Raw genomic sequence first — 14,409 nt, 5'->3', positions numbered from 1 at the left:
TCTGCAAGCTACAAGCTGCTCATAGTGGTACGAACACATGACCGATCTTTATAGTTTCCACATGAAGTTCTTTAGCAATCGTCCTTAATTCGTGCTAGTTTTTTGGAGATTGCTGATACAGTTTTTTTTTTTTTTTTAATTATTGCCTGTATGCCATTATATTTTAGAACATTTTCTACACAGTGAAAGGTTCGACAAAGTTTCAAAAATCTGCCAACGTTTCATCTTCGTAAAGTTTATATAATATCTTAGTTGCTTCATCCCCCCTGCGTTGCTACTATCACTAGACTTCTACAACAGATGGAAATCCGTTCCAGCAATCAACTACCCATTGGCTAAAGGCAAACTTCCGGACACCTATTCTACAACTGTCTTTCCTCAATTTGAATCTGTACCCCCCTCAGGTTCTTAGTCTGAGCAAACTGAAATATCCCATCAGCATTGGGCCTGCTCAAACCATTAGACCTTATAGACCTCAATCAGATCACCTCGCAAATGCCTAGTCTCCTAGCTGCTGCAACTTGCAGATCTTTAAGCCTTTCTTCATAAGCACACCCCTTTGTTCCTCTCACCAATCTTGTTGCCCTTCTCTGTACTCGTTCTAGCAACTCTATATCCTTCCTAAAATGAGGCCTCCAGACCTGTATACAGTACTCAAGATGTGGCCTGACCATTGCCTTATACAAAGGGATAATCACCTCCTTGTCTCTGCTAGCAAAATTCCTATACATCATTAACAAAACTCCATGACCTGGTCTGGCAGCCCATCTACACTGCTCAGAGAACTTCATATCTAACTGCAAAATTACCCCCAGGTCTTTTTCATTCTCCACTACCATGAGTATAATACCACAGAGTCGGTAAATTTCTCTTGAGTTACTGCTACCCATATGCAGTACTTTGCATTTGTCAATGTTAAACTTCAGTTGTCACTTCTCAGCCCATCTGCCTAACATTTCTAGATCCTGTTGCAGTAGCATACTGTCTTTAGAGTTATTAACAACCCCACCAACCTTTGTATCATCTGCAAACTTGGACATTAAGCCTGATATACCTTCATCAATAAATACACAAAACAATAATGGGCCCAGCACTGAACCCGGCAGGACTCCACAAATAACATTAGTCCAAATAGAGCAGTGACCATTTATTATGACTCTCTGCCATCTCCCACTCAACCATCCCTTTATCCATTGTAGCAACTTGCCCCTATTGCCATACTGCTCCAATTTGTACAGTAGTCTTCCATGTACAACAATATCAAAAGCTTTCCTGAAATCCAAGTATATGATATCCAAATTATTTTTAGCATTGTGACCACCTCATAGTATCCAATCAAATTGGTCAGAGAAGACTTTCCCTTAACAAACCCATGCTGTGAACAGAAGTTAAACTAACAGGTCTATAATTATTTGTGTCACCCTTTGAACCTCCCCCTTGTGAATTGGGGATACATCTCCAGTCCATTGGGACCTCCCCTGACTCTAAGGATACTCTCATAATTATAGCTAAGGGTTTGCTTACTTCCCTTGCTGTCTCCATTATAACTGGATAGATTCCATCTGCCCCAGGTGCCTTTTTTATGTTTAACTTCAACTCCTCATGTGTGAATGTAGATGCAAAATACTTAATCAGTTTATCAACCACTTGGGCAGGATCATCAACTACTGAACCATCAATATCCAGTGGACCGATCTGATTCATCCCCTTTCTTCTAGAGTTTACATAAGTAAAGAACTCTTTGCTGTTTTTCTTTGCGTCCTTTGCCAAAGATTTCTCGTAATCTGCCTTCACTTAACTAACCTCCTTTGTGACTTGATTACAGACTAGCTTATATCTGTCATAGGTTTCTGTGTTGTCTGAATTTTGTTCCCGGGGGCTCACGTCTGGTGAGTATGGGCTTGGCAAACCCAGGGTCCTGAGCTAGATATCATTATTCTTCTTTCTTGGTGATTTCCTTCTACTTCTCTCTCTCTCTCTCTCTCTCTCTGGGTAACTCGGTAAATTTTTTTTTTTTTTTTTTTTTTGGCTGGTGCAGCATAGGCCTCAGGCTTCCTTGCATTATATAGCTAATAATAATAATAATAATAATTTATATGCATCCCGTGCATTTTTCTTCTCTGCCACGAGCTTCATTAATTCATTTGACATCCATTGAGGCCTGAACCTTGAATAGTATTTCTTAGTTGGTATGAAAAGTCTGGTAGCCTCCTAGATTAAGTCCCCGAAAGCTTCCCATTTAGAATTCACCGTTGGTAACATCATCAGTTGATCACACTCAATAGAATTTAAAAACTGTCTGTGACTTCTGTAGTCACCTTTATGAAAACAAAACCCCTTCCCTTTAATCTTTATCGTAGTTACACCTTTAAGTAAATCTCACAACAGCACACTGTGACCACTGTCACCTAGTGGTTCCTTTATCTGCAAATTCCTAATGCATGTGTCATCACTGCTGATAATCAGATCAAGGGTATTACTCCCTCTGGTTGCCCTTCGAATATGTTACTGTAGAAAACAATCCTCCAATAAATCCACAAAGTCTTGCTAGCGTGCAAGTGACCAACTCACAAGTTTCAGTCAATATCTGGAAAGTTAAAATCCCCTAATACAAGACATTCTATTTACTGATCCCATTCTATTTCTCTGTACAATTGCTCATTATACTCATCAGATTCATTAGGCCTATAACATACCCCTACTCTCATTTTTCCTTTCCCAATGCTTATGTCACACCAAACAGACTCAATATTGCATTGTCCACCCACATCAATTGGATGCACTTCCTTATTTTATGTTTCTTAACTAACAACATAACCCCTACTCACTTCCTGTCCTTTTACCTTTCTGTACACATTGTACTCCCCAAATTGCAATTCTGCACTGCTCATGTCTGTGTGACACCATGTCTCTGATATCCCAACAATATCTGTGTTTGATGTCTTGACTAGCACTTCAAGCTCATCGAATTTATTACCTGTACTCCTAGCATTGGTGTACATGCAAGTATACATGCACCTGTTTCTACTCTTAGTTACCCTAACACAGCCCATGTATTTACTTGTTCCACTATGACTCCCAGCAGTCCTGGAAATCCCCATTGCCTTGCTTTCCAGGCTGCTGCTCAATTGCATTTCAATAGAAGTAGTGCAAGAATCACTTTTACCTCTGCCAGCGGCTACTGTTAATCTATTAGTCCATGTATCCCCCCCAAGCTAGCAGTTTTCCGACCCACCTAATTCTACCTCGTTAGCATCAGCAAATATTCTTGCACCCTTCCTATTTAAGTGTATCCCATCCCTGAAGAAGCAGTCTCTCCTGTTAACAAGAACAGACCAGGCTGAGAAAAATTCTACCCCTTGAGCCTTGCACAATCTCTCCAGGGCCGAATTGATTGACAAGGCTCTCATCATATACTCCCTCCTATCGTGTCTGGGCAGAATTGCAGACACTTTCAAATTCATTTTCTGAATATACAGTTGCGACGATATTATTCCATAAAAATTTGTGTAAAATTAAACAGTAGTGAAACTATTCTGTTCCCTTGTACCTCCTGCTAGATTCACAAACAGTCTCTCCGTGAATTTCTTTACAATTCACGAACGGAATTCACGGAATTCTCCGTGAATTCCGTTCGTGAATTTCTTTACAATGGACCCCCAAGTCTTTGGGACAACTCAACCAGATGATATGATGCTTTCCGCACTGTCAACCAACAGATGAAACAAGGCGATTTTTAAGACCCACCCAAGTATTTTACCATACCCAACGTAAGGTTATCCATAAAAGAATCCATTTTTCGGTAAGCTTTTCAGCTTCAAATCTGCACTTATCATTAACTTATCACGGTTCGAAATGAAACTGCAGTTAAGCTTATACGTTATCACAGATAATGGTAGTATCGGAGTATCTTATTACTCTGTGATATGTTATTAGATATACAAAGCAAAGTCCACCTCCCCCCCACAACTGGATATATGACATAATAGATAAATTATCTGGCAAGGAGAAAAGTGATATCACAGTTTCCAGCACCCTTTTCATTGGGAGATTTTTAGAGTTACTATATATTATTATTAATAATAGCCATATGGTGCAAGGAAGCCAGAGGCTTATGCTGTACCAGGAAAAAAAAAAAAAAAAAAAAGTTCCAGAGTTACCATGAGAGAGAGAGAGAGAGAGAGAGAGAGAGAGAGAGAGAGAGAGAGAGAGAGAGAGAGAGAGAGAGAGAGAGAGAGAGAGAGTCAAAAGTAGAAGGGAATCACCAAGAAAGAGAAGAATGATGATATCCAGCTCAGGACTCTTGGTGTGCCAAGCCCATACTCACCAGATGTGAGCCCCCGGTGTTATATAGTTAGTTAGTTAGGAAAATTTAAACAACTCACTCACTTGAATAATCAATACCAACTTTGTCCAGTCACTGCATAATTGATAACTCAGTCAATGAGTCCATTATAATTAATACAATTCATAGAAATGCTGTAGACATCAAATATTCTACACATAGTTTTAACAGAGAATGCTATATTAACAGAGTTAACAAGTTTGCAGGATCATTCAATTATAATGTTTTTAGAATTTGACTAAATTTGTAATCAAAAATCTTCAGTTTGTACATTAAGAATAACAAGGCAGAATTATTTCTTAATCACACACACTGCAAGTGGTGACCATATTAGAGCACAAGAACAGTACGGCATTCTAAGACTTTCCATGATACACCTCTTATTGGTAGGAAATTTATAAAGGTCCACATTGACTAATTTTGAGAGGGTACATAGTGGGATTCTCTGGTCAAAACACCGTAGGATGTATTCCGCAATATATCCTATGAGCATATGTACAGTGGCAGTATCTTCTCTCAGAGATTGAGCTATGGAGTCTTGGGATTTTTAAGGACCCTCTCTTCCTATCAGATAAGGTGTTCCCCCTCTATCAGAAGTACTAAATGTTTATGAGCCACCCACCTGAGTAGCCAGTATTTTGAAACCTACAATTGTTTGAGTGCAGTGAGGACTACCAAAGCCCACATTTCTCCTCTATACATGACTTGTGAGTAGACAATTGTTATGATATATTTCCACATAATGCTAAAATCCCTGGGAAAAGAAAATAGTGCTGAATATGCTATTGGATGCTGAAATGGAAAAGAAATGGAATTAGAGGAACTAAGTAGACAGCATCAAAGATAAAGGGAATGAATACGGGTGAGATACAACTAAACAACTATAAATTATGGTACAGTGCAATGGCATTTACAAATAATTTAGTAAAAAGTTTATTGGTTAGAAAGCATTATTTTCAGACTTATAAAAAAAAAAAAAAAGATGAAACAGAAATGTTCTTTAATATATCAAAAATAATAGCAACTAATGATAAAGAAAGAACAATATTAGTTGGAAATTAAAATAGCAAGATAAGAAACAACAATTATATTTACAGAGATATTTTAGAAAACTTTGGAGAGAAAAGTAATAATAAAGGACTAAAAATAAGACATAATTTACATGAAGAGAGCATAATAGAAATAAGGAAAGCAAAGATCTTAAACTGGGAGTGACCATCATCTTGTATGAAGTTATTGGGAAAAATATGGAAAACAATTATCTTAATAAATGATAATTAGTGTCAAAATTAAGTTTAAAACAGTTAAAATGGTCAAAAAATTGAAGAGATCTTGGATTTGCCAACAACCATTAAATACAGAAAATTTCTAGCTTAAAAGTTAAATGGCATCCTTGATGCTGATATGCTTTAAATGAAGATAGTAAAAAATTTACGATCTTTAGTGGAATCTGAAAAAGAGGTATTATGTGGGGAAGGAGGACAGTAAATACAGGAAATGGAAAAACACCAAGTTAGACAAAAGAAGTTGAAGAGGCAATCAGAGAAAGCAAAGAATATTAGTGAAAATTTTGGCAAATAAATTTAATAAATCATTATTATATTTCATCGGAATAAGAAGAAAACTGCAAGAGGACTACATGTGAGGAGGGGCAATTGTGGAATAGGTGTGTGGAGGAACAGTTGTGGAATAGATGTGTGGAAATTTGCCTTTAGCCAGCAGGTGGTTGATTGCCGGAACAAATTTCTGTCTGTCCTGGAAAGTGACAGCTTAAATAAATTCATGACTGAACTAGACAAACTTTTGGAGTGAATAGATGGGGGAAACGGGAAGGGGTTTTTTTTTTTGGCTGATGCTGTATATGCTTGCTTTCTTGCATCACATGCCTCTACTAATGCTAGTGGTAATGTGTGTGTGAAAGAGGCCAAAGAAAAATCATGGGAAGATTTTAGGAAAGATGTGGAAAACAAATATCACAGTTAAATGGCTTGATGCTGATATGCTTTAAATGAAAATAGAAAATAATTACGATCTTTAGTGGAATCTGCAAAAGAGGTATTATGTGGGGAAGGAGGACAGTAAATACAGGAAATGGAAAAACACCAAGTTGGACAAAAGAAGTTGAAGAGGCAATCAGAGAAAGCAAAGAATATTAAAGAAAAATTTGGCAAATTAACTTAATAAATCATTATTGGATTTAGTTGGAATAAGAAGAAAACTGCAAGAGGACTAATACATGTGTGTGAAAGAGGCCAAAGAAAAATCATGGGAAGATTTTAGGAAAGTTATGGAAAACAAATATCAGGAAAGTGGAAAAATGTTCTGGTGGTCGGTTAAAAATCTCAGGAGGAGGAGTAAAACTGTAACTAGATTATTCAAAAGTGATACAGACCAAGTTAAAACAGAATACAGTAAACCCTCACTTTAATGGACTACAGAAATAACGAAGTGTTCACAGAACCAATTTTTTTTTCCATATGGGACTTGGTGATATAACTGCCTCAGTCTGATGATAAATACCAACAGTTGTTGCAGTGCAAGGAGGGTAAGTCTGACCTTCACACCACTATGACCATCACTAACATTTCTAACTTACTGCCTAATTGTTCTCACATTGATTGTCATATCCGCATAAACATTCTACAAATATCAGCACAATATGCTTTTGGGAACTCAATAACAAGCTGCTGCTTCACATACACATCAATGTCACTTTTTTTTTTTCACTAACTACAGCCCTGCTACCAGACATGCAGTGTTGAAACTACAGGATATTGGTGGCAATATTTATATTTTCACCTGACACCTTTACATTTTATATGCAATATAATACATATGGAAATAAAATTGGAGGCATTAGTTTGGGAGCAGTCCTCATATATTATGTATTCCAGCAGTAATCATCCACCAAATATGTAAATTAGACGTATGATGAGCATTTAAAGTGCATAATTTAACTGAATAATTGATATAATATAAATAATATAAGACAAAATAAATATAAATTGCATCTGTGTCCTAATATAGAAACTAATTATTACTTTAAATATTAATTTTATTAAATATATTACCAATAAAAATAAGATATAAGAATTTGGATAGTTTCTATTTTAAACTACCTGATAATATAATATAAAACTGATCTTCTATTTTCTTATAATAGTATATTTTCAAAATTCAGTACAATTTCAACCATTTTTGATTTTTTTTTTATTACATGAATATACAAATATGTATATGATTTAATTTGTACTAACTGTTTATTCACTTAAAGAAATTCATCACAAAAGAATCAGAATCTGTTTAAAAAAAAAAAAAAAAGGCTTACTACATATGGATTTGAATAATGCACATGTGACCATCAATACTTAAAACACTTAAAATTACTTTTAAGTGTTTAATGCAAATTTTTTTGAAGTGAGTGACAAATATATATATATATATACACATTACCTTGTCTACGTCCATAGTAACCAGACTAGGCAGAAACCTCAAGACACGTGGAACACTTACAAAATTGTTTCCTCGCAAATCTATATTTTTCAGATGAACCAATTCAATAAAAGATTCTGGTAACTGGGTAAGCTGATAAAAAAAAAAATAATAATAACGAATTTTATATGAAATAATCAAATGTAAAATTTAATTCCATGAATATTTTAAGTTAACAAACTAATCTCTGCTATCCTCTACATTATATTACAAGGAACACCATTACAAGATAGCTTTTTTTTTTTTTTTTTTAAATTAAACTTCAACATATCCTGAAATTCTCAATTAAAATACAGTGCCTCATGTTTTGGAAGATCTAAAGATTTTAATACCTATCTGAATTTTATTAAATAAAACATTGTCTTATACATTTGCTTATGCTTCCATGAACATGTCTTATTATTTTTCATTAATTAAAAATTCAAATGAAGAACCTACTGACTTTATTTGAATTCTAATAAATTTAATTTTTATCTCAAAATTCATTATTTGTGCATACTTCTTGTAAACTAATAATATTAGCAATGGGGTATATAAATCTATAATAATCATAAAATAATAATAATTCTTTCATTATTTTATAGCAAGGCTATCCAACTGGTAGCTGGTCCTGTGATTCAGGCCTGGGGTAAATGCAAACCAATAAAAATACAATTGAAAATACAAGCTTTATACAATTACAAAAGTGAAACATATTAGTAAATTTTGTAAAATTTTAACAGTGATTATTATAAGCGTATCTACTAAAGAGTAAGCTGTTTTCTGTGTGTTATCCATATCATAAGGTACTGTCTCTACGACAAGTGCACTATAAGATAAAATAATAATAAAAGCGGTCATGCACAATACTATAAAATACCTTGGATTAAATATAATAATAATACAGGTAATGTCAATAAAAGAAAACATGGCTGCAATTAACTAATTAATATGGCTAAGCAATTAACTAATTAACATGGCTAGGCAATTAATTACTTAACAACCAACCTCTTCACTAAAGGAAAGGGGTGGCTGGTTTGGGTTTTATTGGCAAATAAGCAACTAAGGCTATAATGCACAAACCAGGACCTGACTAAAATCTTATATTTTATCACATAAAAGATAAGTCAAGATTTCACTGATGCAACAAATTAACTCACTATGTAAACAATAAAAAAAACCCATATATTTTAAATAAGAGTGTAAAGGTTCAATTATTTTAAATAAATAAAAATGGACAACACATCGTTACTATAAAACCATGTGTTACTGTAAAACTGCTAGCTTGGGGGAGATTCACAGACTAAAAGGTTAAAAGTAGCCACAGGCAGAGGTGAAGGTGATTCTTGCACTACTTCTATTAGAATAAGCAGCAGCCTGGAGCAAGGGGTGCTGGGGGTTTCAGGGACTGATGGCAGTCATCATGAAACAGGTGGTATATGGGATGCATTAGGGTAACTAAGAATAAGAATAGGTGCATGTACACCAATGCTAGAAGTATAGTAAATAAATTTGATGAATTTGAAGTGTTGATCAAGGCATCAAAGGCGGATATTGTTGGGATATCAGAGACATGGTGTCAAACAGATATTAGGAAGGCAGAATTAGAATTTGGGGAGTACAATGTGTACAGAAAGGATAGGCAGGATAGGAAGGGGGGGGGGGGTTATGCTGTTAATTAAGAAAAACATAAAATCAAAAGAACTGAATCCAGTTGATATAGATGGCCAGTGCACTGCAAAAGCAAAAATAAGAGTAGGAGTGTGTTATAGGCCTTAATGACTCAAATGAGTACATGAACAATTGTACAGAGAAGTAGTGGGCTAGTAAATCAGAATGTCACACAATGGGGGATTTTAACTTCCCAATTTGCAGGACTTAAGCCACTAAGAGGCTTAAGTCCTGCAAATTGCAGCGGCTGGAGACTAGCACGGTGATCTGATTGAGGTGTATAAGACCTTGAATGGGTTGAGCACACTGAATTCTGATGGGATTCTTCCATTTGTTCAGATTACAAATTAACAGGGCATAAATTCAAACTGAGGAAAGACAGATGTAGAATAGATGTGCGAAAATTTGCCTTTAGCCAGTGGGTGGTTAATTGCTGGAACAAATTCCCATGTGTCGTTGTGGAAGTTAATAGGTTAAATAAATTTGAAGAGGAACTGGACAAATATTTAGAGGGAATGGTTGTGTAAAATTTTTTTTTTTTTTTTTGGCTGATGCTTCATAAGCTCATAACACTTGCTTTCTTGCATCACATGCTACTATTATTACTACTACTACTACTACCAGATAAAATCCAACCCAGTGTACAAGGCTCAGAATATATTTTACTACTTTTACTAAAGGTATTAAATATATTCATGTCTATAATGAGAAAATTTCAAGGCCAACAATAGCTACAATAACTCCAGTTGAGAGCCCCCCTCTTCTCCCAAGAGGAGATGAAGGCAGGAGTGGAAAGAAAGAACTAAGACTAACAAGTGCCCTGGCCACAAGCTCCTTGAGGTTGAGGTTTTTAAAAAATTTGCAGAAATTTACCCCCCCCCTATCTTCTGCATCTGTTCAACTATCTAGATCAGTGATTTTCAACCGGGGTGATGCAACAACATTCCAGGGGTGCCACATAATTTGGGTTTAAGTTACATAAACTTATTTTTTTAAAATTTATGTTTACTTCATTATAAAAAGGTGTACAGGCAGTCCTCGTATAGCATGATATTTGTGTTTCTAGAAACCCTCACGCAATGCAAAATCGTGCAATATAAACAACAGACCCTATGGGAAAAATAGGGTCAGGTGATGACCATCCAAGATTGAACACACATTTGTAATCAAAACATTACCAAACAAAAATTATCGTAATAAAATAAGTATTTTATTACGACTATTACGTAATAAAATATTGCTAATGCTTTTGCTTCTATCGTAAGCAAACTTGTTTTTCGTTTGATTTTCTATCCAAACAGATGACAGCCATTCCATCTCTTCCAATTCTTTCTGTCTTGATCTAATGGATTTTAATTACACTTTGAGTTGTTCCTGCTATGAAAGTTGTTATTTTCTCTGCATTCTTCGTAATTCTCGGCGTTGCCTCATTTAAGCCCGTAGCACATGCAACATCACATGGTCTTTCATTTCGCTCAAAGCTTTTCACAATTTCATAATTTTTCTCTGTCGACAGAGGCAGACTGGTCATAAGCCTTACCAGGGGAAACCCTGGTGGGCCGGAGGCCGGTGTGATTTTGGCCATAAATGCTAGTATGAGGGCACCAGAAATTTCCCGGGTAAGAATTTTTGACCCAGTCTGCCTCTGTTTATCGACATTGCTTTTCTTTTTTTCTCTGAATCTGTAGTGTCTTCACCAGGACGCTTCCTTTTCACACCTTTTAAGTATTTTACTGATTTTTAGGGAATAAAGCACAATTACAAAATGAGGAGGCACGCTTGATACACATAAACAACGCTGCACACGTGTAGCAAATGAATAAACAACACTGTAAATGCAGAGACACACTATGAACACCTCACTAGCTCACATTTTACTAAAGCACATTTCTGGGGGTTATTACCATAAAACAATAAAAACAATTTCCAGTTGCATTCCTGCTAGTGGAATCTGTTATAAACTGGTAGTAAACTCGATCTAATTGCATTTGCAATTATACCGATAGCTGGAATTGTGTGGGTTTACGCTATTATGGTGAAATGTGTTTTCCCCTTCACTGATATAAAAAATATAAATACACGTTCAGAATCTTCTTTTCATTCCTACCGTGTTGCGTTCAGTTGAGGTGATTCCGCGTTCGACTGCCATTTCTTGTAAACACAAAGGTGAATCGTGCATAAGCAAATTCGGTTTGTGTTATATACGATATCGTGCCCCTATTTATAAATCGTGTATGATTGATTTCATATAGTGTAAACACGTGTTATACGAGGACTGACTGTACAGTATGTTTTTAATTTTGTGGTGATCTATAATTGATGTTTACTTATTAACTCTATTTTATTAAAGAATAAAATTATTATATACTGTATATATATAATTTGTATTATGAAATTTAATTTTTATAATTATATTATTGTAATAACTATCACACAACATATATATTTTTAATATTAGATATATATGAGCACATGCACACACACACACACAGACATGCACTTGCTCGGAGAGAATCACATCTAAAAGGCAGAAAATTGAGGGGGTGTCGCAAAATAAAATAAATTACTTAGGGGTGCTGTTTTTAAAAAAAGGTTGAAACTGATCTAGATCAAGGATTCCCAACCTTTTTTTTGCTTGTGGACCCCCCTGAGTCCTAACTTTACGTATGTGGACCCCCATATACGCATATGTAATATTCCTAAATGAAATATTTATTTGTAGGTTAGTAAAAGCTAATAATTAAACAATTCCAATATAATATAAAAAATGTAAATTACAAATTTTGAAAATTTTAATTGATAAAACTGACATATTTTTACTTGTAATGACAGAATTAGTAAAAAAAAAAAAAAAAAAAAAAAGTACTATTTCAAACAACATATATAAATTTATTCCTAAGGCTAAAATAGGATCCCATTAAATAGGCTCTACTAATGAGATCCTTGTGGCTGAAGATTTGATATTAGTATTTTAATATCTGGCTCCAATTTTGTGAGAGTCAGACAAAGATCACCTCTTTTTACTATTTGGATTTCAGGAAAGCTATTGACACTGTTATGCATGAAAGACTATTGTACAAATTGGAGCAGAATGGTATTAAGGGTAAGTTGCTACAATGGATAAAAGGATGGTTAAGTGGGAGAAGACAAAGGGTGGTAATCAAGGAGTGCTGCTCTTCGTGGACTAATGTTATTAGTGGAGTCCCACAGGGTTCGGTGTTGGGTCCACTGTTGTTTTGTATATTTATCAATGATATTAATGAAGGTATATCAGGTTTAATGTCCAAGTTTGCAGATGATACAAAAGTTGGCAGGGTTGTTAATGACAGCAATGGCAGTGTGCTACTGCAACAGGATCTAGATAATTTGGACAGATAGGCTAAGAAGTGGCAACTGAAGTTTAACCTTGACAAATGCAAAGTACTGCATATGGGTAGAAGTAACCCCATAGAAACGTACCAACTGTGTGGTACTATACTTAAGGTGGTAGAAAATGAAAAAGACCTGGGAGTAATTGTGCAGTCAGATATAAAGTTTTCTGAGCAATGCAGACAGGCTGCCAGGGCAGGTCATGGAGTTTTGTCAATGATATATAGGAATTTTGCTAGCAGGGAGGTGACTGTTCCTCTGTACAAGGCAATGGTCAGGCCACGCCTTGAGTACTGCGTACAGGTCTGGAGGCCTCATTTTAGGAAGGATGTAGATTTGCTTGAACACGTACAGAGAAGGGCAACATGATTGGTGAGGTGAATGAAGGGATCCTCTTACCAAGAGGGGCTTAAGTTCTGCAAATTGCAGTGGCTGGAGACTAGGCACCTGCGTGGTGATCTGATTGAGGTGTATAAGGCCTCGAATGGGTTCAGCATGGTGAATTCTGATGGGATCCTTCCACTTGTTCAGATTACGAACCTAAGGGGGCATAAATTCAAATTAAGAAAGGACAGATGTAGAACAGATGTGTGGTAATTTGCCTTTAGCCAGCGGGTGGTTAATTGCTGGAACAAACTTCCATCTGTCGTTGTGGAAGTTGATAGGTTGAATAAATTTAAGGAGGAACTGGACAGGCATTTTTTTTTTTTTTTTTTTTTTTTTTGATGTGAACTAGGCAAGGAATGGTGGGGGAATGGTGTGATTTTTTTTTTTGGCTGATGCTGCATAAACTCATACACTTGCTTTCTTGCATCACATGCCACTACTACTACTATATCAAGGCGATTATGATTTTTTGTTAACAACTGTGTTACACGACTAAAGCCAGATTCCACAAGATAAGATGATGGGAAAACAATGACATTCATTTTAGCTTTCTCCCATAAAAACGAATATTTACATGCAATGTCACTATTCTTCCATACATCATGCCTTCCTTTTTTGAATAGACTTCGGACTGTCATCAGAGTGCAATTCAACAAGTTCCTCTTGTAAATCAATTTCAACATCAGCAACATTTATCTCAAATGGAATCAGCACCCAATCTGGGATGTTCAGTTCTAGCAGGTCCTTGAACAGAACTTGAATGTCTTCATAATTGTTTTTTTAAATGATCAACATACACAACACAATCATCATCTTTTAAATCACTGCTAACTGAAGCAAGGTTTGGAAACTGGTCAAACGCACAGCGTGAGATATAAAGACTGTACAATTTAAGTTTTCCTTGGAATGCAATTATGGCTTCTTTGCTAGATATTAAATCACAATTATGTCCTTGCTGCAGCTTATTAAGAGAATTCAGTTTTTCAAACACATCTGAGAGGTAAAATATGTCTGTTTGTTTTCATGGCAACCAACTGTTTTCCAATCTTCTTTTCGTTTAGAAATGATACAATACTGTCCCAAAGGACGACAAAGACAATTACCTTTAGACAACCATCGCACCTCTGTGTGCAGTACAAGATGGTCAAATCCTTTATTTTCATCAC

The 14,409-nt window shown here is 35.6% G+C and overlaps 1 protein-coding gene across 2 annotated transcripts in view; it reads right to left on the bottom strand.

Annotated features, from left to right (window-relative positions):
* Positions 1 to 14,409, bottom strand: part of LOC150083010 (uncharacterized) — a 134,561-nt gene that overhangs the window by 85,775 nt on the left and 34,377 nt on the right. For both annotated transcript variants that reach the window (XM_090376976.1, XM_090376975.1), the window contains one exon: positions 7,799 to 7,930. In XM_090376976.1, the coding sequence (XP_090233102.1) occupies positions 7,799 to 7,930 (132 nt within the window). The remainder of the gene's footprint in view (positions 1 to 7,798; positions 7,931 to 14,409) is intronic.

Source organism: Mastigoproctus giganteus, chromosome 7 (genome assembly GCF_048544385.1).
Source record: "Mastigoproctus giganteus isolate SK-2022 chromosome 7, ASM4854438v1, whole genome shotgun sequence".
Lineage (NCBI taxonomy): Eukaryota > Metazoa > Arthropoda > Arachnida > Uropygi > Thelyphonidae > Mastigoproctus > Mastigoproctus giganteus.
Note: the sequence above shows the minus strand (reverse complement) of the source record. Positions and strands in the feature narration are given on the sequence as shown.